Source organism: Citrus sinensis, chromosome 3, assembly GCF_022201045.2.
Source record: "Citrus sinensis cultivar Valencia sweet orange chromosome 3, DVS_A1.0, whole genome shotgun sequence".
NCBI lineage: Eukaryota > Viridiplantae > Streptophyta > Magnoliopsida > Sapindales > Rutaceae > Citrus > Citrus sinensis.
The window spans coordinates 43522341-43534136 of record NC_068558.1 but is presented as its reverse complement, the minus strand read 5'-3'; the positions used below and the strand labels follow the sequence as shown (position 1 = coordinate 43534136).

The following is an 11796-nucleotide window of genomic DNA, read 5'->3' as shown; positions in this document are numbered from 1 at the left end:
GTATTGAAAACTAGGGGACTGGTGTTTGGGTTGGATTTTTCTAGTAGTATCTCAAAATATAGTCGATCTTAATCTACTCAGAACTTATTGTTGTTGAGCTGGCCTCATAAGTACAACCTGAAGCCTATGTTGACGACCTGGTTTACAAGTACGACCTAAGATCTATGTGAATGATCTAGTTTAAGAATACAACCTCAACGCTATATGAGCAACTGAGAAATTCATCTGTCTGATCTGAAAATGAAGTAATCCGACCTTGAAATTCTCTTGTCCGACCTGAGAATTAGTTTGACATAGAAAATTGCTAGTTAAGAGAACATGGCCTAATTTATAGGGAAGTTGTGTGCCACGATCTATTTAAACCACCTCCAACTGACAACCACTTGCAACTGCTGAAGAAAGCGGGCTGAAGTTAAGGAGGTAACCGTACACGACGAAAAGTCTATTTAAACTGAAGAGCGCATCAGGTGAAAAGGTTAGAAAAAATCAACCAAAAACTCTAGAAGTGACCTATCTAAGAGCCTTAACAGAACTTACCAGATTTTGAGTTCTTAGATCGGAAAATTCCTTTCTTTTGAACCCATTCACAATTCTTCCCTCTCATTTTCATCTCTTTATACAAAATTTCTAACTTAAGCATCGGAGGGTCTGCGCCGGAACCCCACCGGCGTATCCTAACTGTGTTTTCTGGTTGACAGGTACAGAAAATTGTGGTCATATTGGCGTTTGAGCTTGGATTCGTACTGTAATTCCCCTAAAGAAACAAATTCAGCTGTTGAGGTCGTTTTTCGGCATCAACATAAGTTTCATCAAACTTTCAAGTATAGTTTTCTGTTTCTAAGTCAAAATTACATAAATCAGACAATATCGTCATAACACATTTGAATTTTTTAACAATATAAAATAACTTATATTGTTAGTGTTAAAGATTAAAGTGTAATGTCTTTTTCTTTGAATGAAGTAGATATCATAGTTTATTTGAGTTAGAGTGGCAGTGTTTCCAACTTATATTTAAGTTGAAGTGTGTAGTAATTTTTCCTGCATTCTATTTATACTACCAACCGTAATTACTCAATGATTAATTCTTTTCAAATATCAATTAGATCTTGCAAACAAAGAATTTTAACTGAACGCATGAACGTGTATGGTATTGGAGAAATGAGAACTGATGAATGATTTTGTCATGATATGTCTGCCACGGGAAACCTGATACTGATAGTACCAGTCCATTCCATTTGCATAAGCTCTTGTACTCGTCACCGCCTTCGCTTCCCATGCACGTATTCTTCCGTAATGGCGACCTCTATTTCACGTTGTTGCTTCAGTCCCTCTTCAGGCTCAGCTTTAACACATTACCCTGTCGTAGGCAAAGCACATGTAACCCCATCTCTTAAAGCCCCCAAATTTCCTCAAAAGCCCATTAACACGCCTTGTCTAAGAGAGTTCTGCAAGCAAGGCAATCTCAAAGATGCATTTAGATCCTTAAGTAACCTCTTCACTAACCATAATGTATTTACTATACGCCCGGATGAAGCTTATGCACTTGTGCTTGATCTCTGTGCAACCAAGAAAGCTCTCTCACAAGGCAAACAAGTTCATGCCCATTTGATTAAATCTTTCGATTTGTATGAATCATCATTTTTGGAAACTAAGCTTTTGTTCATGTACGGCAAGTGCGGTTCTGTGTTGGATGCCGAGCAACTGTTTGATAAAGTTTCTCAAAGAACAGTATTTACTTGGAATGCTATGTTGGGCGCTTATGTCTCGAATGGGGAACCTTTAAGAGTTCTTGAAACTTATAGTCGAATGCGGGTTTTGGGCATTTCTGTTGATGCTTTTACTTTTCCGTGTGTTATTAAAGCTTGTGCTATGCTTAAAGATCTTGATTGTGGAGCTAAAATTCACGGTTTGGTCCTTAAATGTGGCTATGATTCTACTGATTTTATCGTCAACTCACTGGTTGCTATGTATGCAAAGTGCTACGATTTTCGTAAAGCAAGGCAATTATTCGACAGAATGGGTGAAAAAGAGGATGTCGTCTTATGGAATTCTATAATTTCAGCATATTCTGCAAGTGGGCAGTGCTTAGAGGCATTAGGGCTTTTTAGAGAAATGCAAAGGGTTGGTCTTGTTACAAATGCTTATACATTTGTTGCAGCACTTCAAGCCTGTGAGGATTCTTCATTTGAAACACTGGGTATGGAGATTCATGCTGCCACTGTCAAATCAGGCCAGAACCTTCAGGTTTATGTTGCAAATGCTTTAATTGCTATGTACGCTAGATGTGGTAAAATGACCGAGGCAGCAGGGGTGCTGTATCAATTGGAGAACAAGGATAGTGTGTCTTGGAACTCCATGCTTACTGGTTTTGTCCAAAATGATCTGTATTGTAAAGCTATGCAGTTCTTCCGTGAGTTACAAGGTGCTGGTCAAAAACCTGACCAAGTTTGTACAGTAAACGCTGTTTCAGCATCTGGCCGATTGGGTAATTTATTGAATGGAAAGGAATTGCATGCTTATGCAATAAAACAAGGATTTGTTTCTGATTTGCAGATTGGAAATACACTTATGGATATGTATGCAAAATGTTGCTGTGTGAACTACATGGGCCGTGTTTTTTATCAGATGACTGCACAGGATTTCATTTCTTGGACAACTATTATAGCCGGTTATGCTCAGAACAATTGTCATCTAAAGGCATTAGAATTGTTCAGGACAGTTCAATTAGAAGGGTTGGATGCAGATGTAATGATTATAGGAAGTGTCTTAATGGCTTGCAGTGGATTGAAATGCATGTCTCAGACGAAAGAAATACATGGCTACATCATAAGAAAAGGTTTATCCGATCTTGTGATACTGAACGCGATTGTTGATGTATATGGGAAGTGCGGAAACATTGATTATTCAAGAAATGTGTTCGAGTCCATTGAATCTAAAGATGTTGTGTCTTGGACCAGCATGATATCATCTTATGTCCACAATGGGCTTGCCAATGAAGCTCTGGAACTTTTCTACTTAATGAATGAAGCTAATGTCGAATCAGATTCTATAACACTAGTGATTGCACTCTCTGCTGCTTCTAGTTTATCTATTTTGAAGAAAGGAAAAGAACTAAATGGTTTTATCATCCGGAAGGGCTTCAATTTAGAGGGATCTGTTGCAAGCTCTCTAGTGGATATGTATGCTCGGTGTGGAGCTCTAGACATTGCAAATAAGGTATTCAATTGTGTCCAAACTAAAGATCTAATCCTGTGGACAAGTATGATCAATGCAAATGGACTGCATGGCCGCGGCAAAGTTGCCATTGATTTGTTCTACAAGATGGAGGCTGAAAGTTTTGCTCCTGATCATATAACCTTTTTGGCTCTTCTTTATGCATGCAGCCATTCTGGATTGATCAATGAAGGTAAAAAGTTTCTTGAAATTATGAGATGTGACTATCAATTAGATCCATGGCCAGAACATTATGCCTGCCTTGTTGATCTTCTTGGCCGTGCAAATCGCCTGGAAGAAGCATACCAATTTGTGAGAAGTATGCAGATTGAACCCACTGCTGAAGTTTGGTGTGCTCTTCTTGGGGCATGTCGGGTTCATTCTAATAAAGAACTAGGAGAAATTGTAGCGAAGAAACTATTAGAATTGGATCCAGGCAATCCAGGAAATTATGTACTTATATCCAATGTCTTTGCGGCCAGTAGAAAGTGGAAAGATGTTGAACAAGTGAGAATGAGAATGAGGGGAAGTGGATTGAAGAAAACACCCGGAAGTAGCTGGATTGAGATTGGAAATAAGATTCATTCTTTCATTGCAAGAGACAAGTCTCATTCTGAGTCCGATGAGATATACAAAAAATTGGCCGAAATTACTGAGAAATTGGAGAGGGAAGGAGGCTATGTGGCTCAAACCCAATTTGTTTTGCACAATGTGGAGGAAGAAGAGAAGGTTCAGATGCTATATGGCCATAGTGAAAGGCTAGCCATTGCGTATGGAGTGCTCAAGTCTACAGAGGGATCTCTTATTCGCATTACAAAAAACCTTCGTGTTTGTGTTGACTGCCATTCTTTCTGCAAGCTAGTTTCCAGGCTCTTTGGACGGGAACTAGTCGTGAGGGATGCTAATAGATTTCATCATTTTGAGGCTGGGGTCTGTTCCTGTGGAGATTATTGGTAACTAATACAATTAAGTTGAATGATTGAATCATAAAAGATTTCTTGTGTTCATATGAATCGCACTGAAAAGCCATAACACAATAGATTTCCCCACTGAAGCTACCATTCAATTCAATCCTCTCATCTTAATTACTTTATGAACCCAATTTTGAAAGTTGGAGCTGGCAAATTATACAAACGGCATCCGAGAAAAAAAGAATTGATTCCACGAGGATGTGGCTTATGATTAGCAAAAGCTTAGTTGGATCTAATCAGTCCCCCGAAAAAAAACCTTTATTGTGGGTTTCTGGTGCTTTAATTTCTACGTGGGAATCTAATTCAATACTATTATTACTCTAGTCCCAGCATGAGGTTGCAGGAAAGCTATCGAAGAATCTGTTTTCCATTCCAGCAGCTATTAATTAGTTGGAAATTGGTTGGGTAAAGGGCCGCCACAGATGTTGATGAAACTTCACTGGTACTCATTTTGTTGTAACAGATGTATAATTGATTTTATTTATCAATGTTAATTGCTGTATGTTACATGATGCATCTACACTGAAAATAAAAAATTGAAGAAGATTGTAAATATTTATTTCCTCAATCCCATTTCTTCTCAGTTATAAGAAAAGTGAATGCCCGGACCTGCTGGCACTAGGTTTTAGGTGGTCCGTCAATTTTTTAAATGCTATATGCAAATGCAATGGTATGGAAAATGAAGTTCCATTGAAGCCGATATAGAGATTGTTGATGTGTTACAAATAGCTGCTTTGAGTAATTTGGATGCAAATTATGTAACGAAAGCATACTAGCAAGCATATATAATATGATATGTATGCATCAGTTAACCCAAGAAATAGCATCATCTATATAATTCATAAAGAACAGTACATGTCTTGGGAGAGAAAGAGGATGATGGCTTGGGAAATGGGATATTAAAATCAAATTAGAGTTTTGCTATTTGTCCCGGGTCAAACCTTGAAACGGCAGTATAGGTCGTCGTTTTCGACTCTTATTTTTTTTGTTTTGATTCGTTTTGAAACGACACCGTTCTGCTTCAATTTTTTTTCTTTGTTCTGATTTCTTGCTTCTATTCATTTAACCCAACTACAGACCCATTGCTTCTTCCTCTTCGTTCTCTTCGTCGACCGACAGTCACGTTCATTTGTAAATCCAACTGCAAATCCTTCAGAACCCAGCTGCCCTTTCGTTTGCCTCGTTCCATTTTCCTTCATCGAACTGAAAGACAGGATGCATGCATAGTCTCCTCACTCCTCGTCTTAAGCTTAGCCAGTCCCCATTGTTGTATCCAACTCCAAACCCATTTTCTGATGCTCCCGTCTCTCTCTCACATAAAGCAGGCTTGTTGTTGTCTGAGACTGACTCAATGTCCTCTTCCCCAACACTTTTCTTATGGGAGCTCCAAAATTTCTCCTCAGCATCAGATTCCAATCTACCCAAAGTCACAACCCTTGATAACTTAATTAAGATTTGGCAGCCATTCGCAATCCCTAGTCTATTATTCATTAATCTAGTCTCATTTGGTCAGGATGGTGGTATTTTATTCAAGTTAAAGGACATATTTTGCACTAGTAAGGAAATTTTTAAATTCTCAGGTCAAACACGCAACTTTATACTTTCCTGCACATCAACATATATAGCTGTAGAGTCTCTTTGTTGTTGAAATAGATCAAGACCTAAAAACATATGAGCACAAATTTTCGAGGACAATCTCTAAGTTCAAAGGAAGAAATTAATGGCAATGAAATAATCATGATGCGAGATATGATTCATATAAACACAACCCATAAGCATGCATAAGTTTAATAATTTATACACATCAATCTACATTGTGCTTCAAACTGAAGAAACCAGGGGCACCAATTTTCAGTTAAGGTATATTATTGTTTCTCTTCTCTTCGTTCCCAGCAAATCAGAACAAAGAAAAAATAAAAGTAGAAACGGTGTGATGAAGAGAACGAACAGGAAGAAGCAAGGGGTGTGCAGCTGAATTAAGTTAAACAAAGAGAAAAAAGCTGGGTTAAGTTTTTTTTTTTTTTTTAAAATGAAGCTGGGTTAAGTTTTTTTTTTTTTTTGAAAAGGAAGCTGGGTTAAGTTAAACGAAGAGAAAGAAGAAATCATAACATAGTAAAAAGAATAGAAGCAAAAACAGTGTCGTTTAAAAAATAATCAAAACAAAAAAAAAATAACGGACGAAACGATAGCCTATGCTGCCGTTTCGAGATTTGACATGGGATCTAACTCGGGTAAGTAGCATTTTCCATCAAATTAACTTAATAGGGGTTTGGTTTTGGGTGATTGGGTCCTCTGTCAGACGCCAATGCCAAGTCAAAGTTGACAATCCCCAGACACGTGAAACCAAGATCCTGAAATCGCTTGTCTTCATTTAATTATTTCATTTCAGATGAGTAACCCAAACTAGCTAGCTATAACCTCATGCCTTTCTCAAAAGTAATAAACGTAATGAAATGTTTAGCATATCAAGAGAAAACGAAGAAACCGTTGGCATTGGACCACCAGCTAGCTAGCTAGAGTCTACTAGTTATTACGACACTCATAGGCCTACTCCTTAATAAGTTCTGAATTCTTCTGATACTGATACAACAAACATTTATTATATGCATGCAAGGAAAAAGAAAAAAGCCGACTGTGAAAAGGGCGTAGAGACGACAAGAGATAGTCGAACAATAAAACAAAGGGGATACAGTTTTATTCTAATAATTAATCAATAAAGCTCCATCGAATAGTCCATCCCCACTATCTCATCTGGAGGATACTCATGAGCCGTTACAGGCAATGCCCTGCCTACTGCCTGCCCAGCGACCCTCAACTTTATGCCTCTATCACCCCGTTACTATCTACTATCTACTAATTAAGGATACATACACTCGTATATATTACCTGTTCTCTCTTTCTTTTTTCTTTTTCTACCCCGCTCTCTCTTCAGTTAAGAAAGAGATCATCAAGGAGATTCAAAAGTACAATACAATATTAATACAAAAGTTTTCTTTAACTAAATTGAATATTTAAAAAAAGAAAAAACACTCTTCAAAATATTCAAGTTTGTGACTTCCGTGATCTATAATTCTACATATAAAAATTTGTTATGCCAAAATGTGGAAAGAGTTTATACATTACATCGATTCCCAAGAGGAAAAGCGAAACCCTAAAAAATTCTAACATTTCAGCAGTGTGCACTTGTATTGCCATTTGCCAGTAGAAGAAATCAAGAAAACAAGTCTTCAAAACGAATCATTCCGTGGTTGGCTGGTGCCATTGCCCAGCTAGGTCAAAAGGAAAAAAGGAAATTACAACTAGAGAAACCGTTGCATTGATAACACGTAACCTAGCTAGCTATAAGCTCTCTATCTTCTTTAGTACTCTTGTCTGATCATCTCAATATCAACTTTTTAAGTTTTGATCGGTCATGTTTTGTCCTCTTTTAGATGCATAAATATTTCTACAATTTAAGCGTCACAGCTGTAAGTTATAGGCAATTACTATATACAGAGCAGAGCCCGGGCCGGCCATCTCGATCGCACCATTAATCTGCGTGTGTCAAGCAGTAAGCTGTTACCTTATTAGCTGATGACTTTCCTTTCCTTTTCTTTTCTTTTCTTTTTTGAATTTTCTTTTTTTTTTAGGGATGACCTATTGTTGCTTTTACTCAAATGTAACCACCCATCACCATGATTTTGACTGTTTTACTTTAATTAATTAGTTCGCTTGGTTTTAGTCCTTCTCGATGGATGGGAAGTCGCATTTAAAATCACCAGTAACATGAATTGATAACTACTACTGAATTTGAACAACAAAAGGAGAGAGAGATGCAAAATTACTGACTAACTTTATATTATATGACACGACTTCATGATATATGGCATAACAAGCACAAATAACAGTCCAAAAATGCATTGAACTTCTAAATGCTTATTCATTTGGAGCCAAATAATTGCAGTGAGCAGTGAGGAACAGTGATATCATATGAGAACGTCCCCTACCCCTACGGCCTTACTCACCCTAGCTGTGATCCGATACAGCATAGTCTACACATACTACAGTGGAGGTGGGCGGGGTGCAGCTTGCAGATACTTCAGACTTCAGACTCAGAGCCCGCTTCCCCACCGCCCACCCTTTGATGCCGCGGCCTATATCTGTACCACCTGTGCTGTGTGACCCCTAACACTTCTGCCTTGCTATGTTATGATACGTCTGTGTCCATAGCCTCTCTCTCTCTCTCTCTCTCTCTCTCTCTCTCTCTCTTGCTTAGTTGTCCTGTCCATGTGAACATGACTGTCTAGCGAAGTAGGTTACGTGAGTCTTTATGATCCTTCTTCATCATCTCATCAAAATCCCCTTATAAATATAATCCGATAGGCTGGTTGTTGCGAGTTGTAACCCTCCGTCATCTAAGTTTTTTTTTAGGGTTCCTTCCTGATTTCATAAATAAAATTTTTTAATTTTTTTTGTGTTTGTTTTTCAAAGTGTAATTCTTTATTTTTCCTCTTTTTCATGTAAGTTTTGCTTTCTTTCAGCTTAAGCATTAGATTCTTACATGTTTGCTTTATCTCACACAACTTTGATTCTGAAAACCCTAATACAAATTGCCCAATCTTTCTCTTTATATTTTTAGATCGGTGGCTTCTTTACTCTCTTTCCTCACCATCTTTTATCCTTTTCTTTTTCCTTTTTCTTTTCGGTTTTCACATCCTTCTGTGCATCATGAACCTAAAAACCGAGAAATCATAACCTAGCTAAACTCCAATATATGATCATTACATACAAATTCATTTTGCTTGAGATATGTGTAGTGCTTCCATTTTTTTTTTTTGCAATTAGTTTTTGAATAATTTCATGTTTCAATGATTGATCTAACTAGTTTCTTATCCTTTTCAAAAAAAAAAAAGTTTCTTATCGTTTCCTGTAGCATACACGTTCCCGATTCTATGATGGATTTCCATGTATCCTCATTAATTTCTTATTTCATTTATTTATTTTTTGGTGAAAAGTTATTGGCATCAAAAGATACTTCTTTCGTTCTTTTGCTGTGAGTCTAGATTCATCTTCCTCATCATGAGTGCTGTACTGATCAATAATCTTGCTGTTTTCTTAGCTTGTAATACATACATGGTCACTGTAATTATTTAAGCAAACACAGTCACAGTGAGTGAGTTGATGATGAGTTGACTAGTTCTTTTGCACACAAGCAGTCTACAAGGGGAAAAAGTGAAGCTGCCAGCATGATCTATCTAGCGCATTTGGTTAGTGAAAGTAATAAATAAAGAAGCAAGTACGATACTAACCCTAGCTAGGTCATGCTCTGACAGCCTCACTCCTTCCTACTTGCGGACCCATTTAATTCAAGTTATCATCCCCCTTCCATTCAAAAGCGAAATAAAGGTGATCACATCTCTGTAAGTATATTCTTTACTTTGTTGTGGTTGTTTTTTTTTTTTTTCTTTATCTTAAAATAAGTATCACGCATGCGTTCCTGCTTGTTACTTTTTCTTTTCTCCTTTTGTTCCTTCTTCTGTTACCCAGTTTATGTATATTTTGTTCTTTCTTTTCTTTTCAAAGATTACCTATTAATATCTGGGTAAACACCGTCATCAGCTAGTTTGCTTTAGCCTTCTCCACTTTATTAGTTAGTTAAAGACAAAAAAGATGAGCGCGCGCGCGCGTGAAGCATGCAGTAAAAGTGTATCAGTATTTATGATATGCAAATGCAATGCAATGCAACAAATTAAGCATAAATGGAGTACACGTGTTCTGACTGTTGTGTAAACATTTATTTGCCCATTAACAATTGTATCTAAGCATATGACCTGCGTCGGCAAATGAAGAAAATTTGATCTCTCTTTTAACTTGGTGGGGAAAATGATCCTACTTTTGATTAGCCAAATAACAAAAAGGCTTCTCCAGCTTTGCTTCTCTGGCACTGTGTTGTACTAACAGAAAATAGTTTTTGCGTTGGCTTTTGTCTCTCTCATCTTGTCCTTTTTTCCTGTTCAAGGCCCTACCACAACAACTATAAATAAATCCCTAGCTGGAAGGAATTCATTTAATTTTGACATACATTTGTGTGTATGGTAACGGATGTGATATTAGTATAAATTCATCGTAAGAATTCCGGTTTTTTACTATTGGAACTAGACCCTAGTTTAATTAACTCTTTCTCTCGGTTATATCTGCACATTTTGGAGGACCAAAAGTAAAAGCATTATTTGTTGCAAAAGCCTATATACAGCTAATTCCTTCACACACTCTGTCCGACAAAATCGTGCCATGTATAAATGATTTTATTGATATATATGGACGTCTAGGAATAGTATGTAATGGAGAACAGATTATTTATTCTTCCATTAAAATTAAACTGAAAATTTTTATCTAAACTTCAACATAACATAATCACTTTTTGTTTTAGCAAAGTGCTAACATTTCGACAATTATTCAATACCCACCCAACCTTTCAAATTGCAAGATCCAACTAGCTTTTACCTTCTTTAAAAATGTGCCTATGTCATATGAAACCGGCCTATGTTTCAGTTAAAAGTTTATGTAACCATCAAGAAATTACGATGCAATTACTCTTGATTATCTAACCTTGGGAATCATATCATCCAATCACTTTCCTTTTCCTTCGTTGGAATTCGTAAAAGAATCTTTGAAAAAAGGATTCAGCTAAGTTAAAATCAGTTGTAGAGTGTAGGGCACTGATGATGACGATGGCGGTGTCGATTATATAGATAAATATTAGGGTATGTTGGAACAGTTTTAAAGTAAGAACACTCTTTTATAATTATATAATTAAAGTTATAATGGAATTTTTATTATTTATTATTTTATATGTATGGTTTTGGTTTGTGTTTTATTTTAAAGTAACTCCTAACCATAGCTTAAATATTAAATTTGTATTTGCTGTAATAATCTATCGGTCATCATCAATGTCCTGTCATAAAATTGATTTAGTTACGACTACGTTAAAAGAGTAGGAGTTTGTTATATAATGTAAGAAACATGATTTTTTTATAGTCGTTTGATGAAAATATAAAAGCGTGGGAATATAAGATAATAAATTTATATTATTTTTACAATCATTAGATTTTCATCATATGACTGTTTCTTACATTATATCTAAGATAACTAGAGCCAAAAGAGTAACATAATATAAGTTTTTAATTAGTTCATTATTAGAGGATTACGTAGTATGGTGGATAACAAGCAATTCAGCAAAGCAAAAGGAAACGTATAATCAAATGGAGCCCATGAAAGGTGCTGTGCATCCAATGACCTCTTAAAAGTTTTGGGAGTCAATGGCTATCTAACAAATGAACTAATCAGCTCCATTTGCATTTCGAAGCCATCAGCAAATAACTATTATGAGATGCAAACGCAATTTATCTATATATTAGTTTAAGGATATTCTATTACTTAATTGCATTATGAAGTAGTTAATCATTTTTTAAATCAAAACCCCAAATCCAAAGCCAAAGAGGTAGGAACTTTTTCTTTAGAATATTTATGCTTTCCACTTTTTGATACCTTTGAAACGGGATGACTCTGCATGCATCTATTGGTTCCATGCCCCAAACCTACCAAAGGGAACAGACCAAATTGAAAGAAACAT

At 36.5% G+C, this 11796-nt stretch overlaps 1 protein-coding gene and 1 non-coding gene across 2 annotated transcripts; both read left to right on the top strand.

Moving 5' to 3' along the window:
• The first annotated feature begins 475 nt into the window (after positions 1–475).
• LOC102617775 (pentatricopeptide repeat-containing protein At3g63370, chloroplastic) lies at positions 476–4801 on the top strand. The gene has a single exon (XM_006479574.4). It carries the CDS (start codon positions 1189–1191, stop codon positions 4168–4170), a length of 2982 nt encoding a protein of 993 aa, XP_006479637.2. The 5' UTR covers positions 476–1188; the 3' UTR covers positions 4171–4801.
• Positions 4802–9366: 4565 nt separating this feature from the next.
• Positions 9367–9533, top strand: MIR167E (microRNA MIR167e). The gene has a single exon (NR_161502.1). It is a non-coding gene; the product is annotated as a microRNA MIR167e (primary transcript).
• Positions 9534–11796: the final 2263 nt, after the last annotated feature.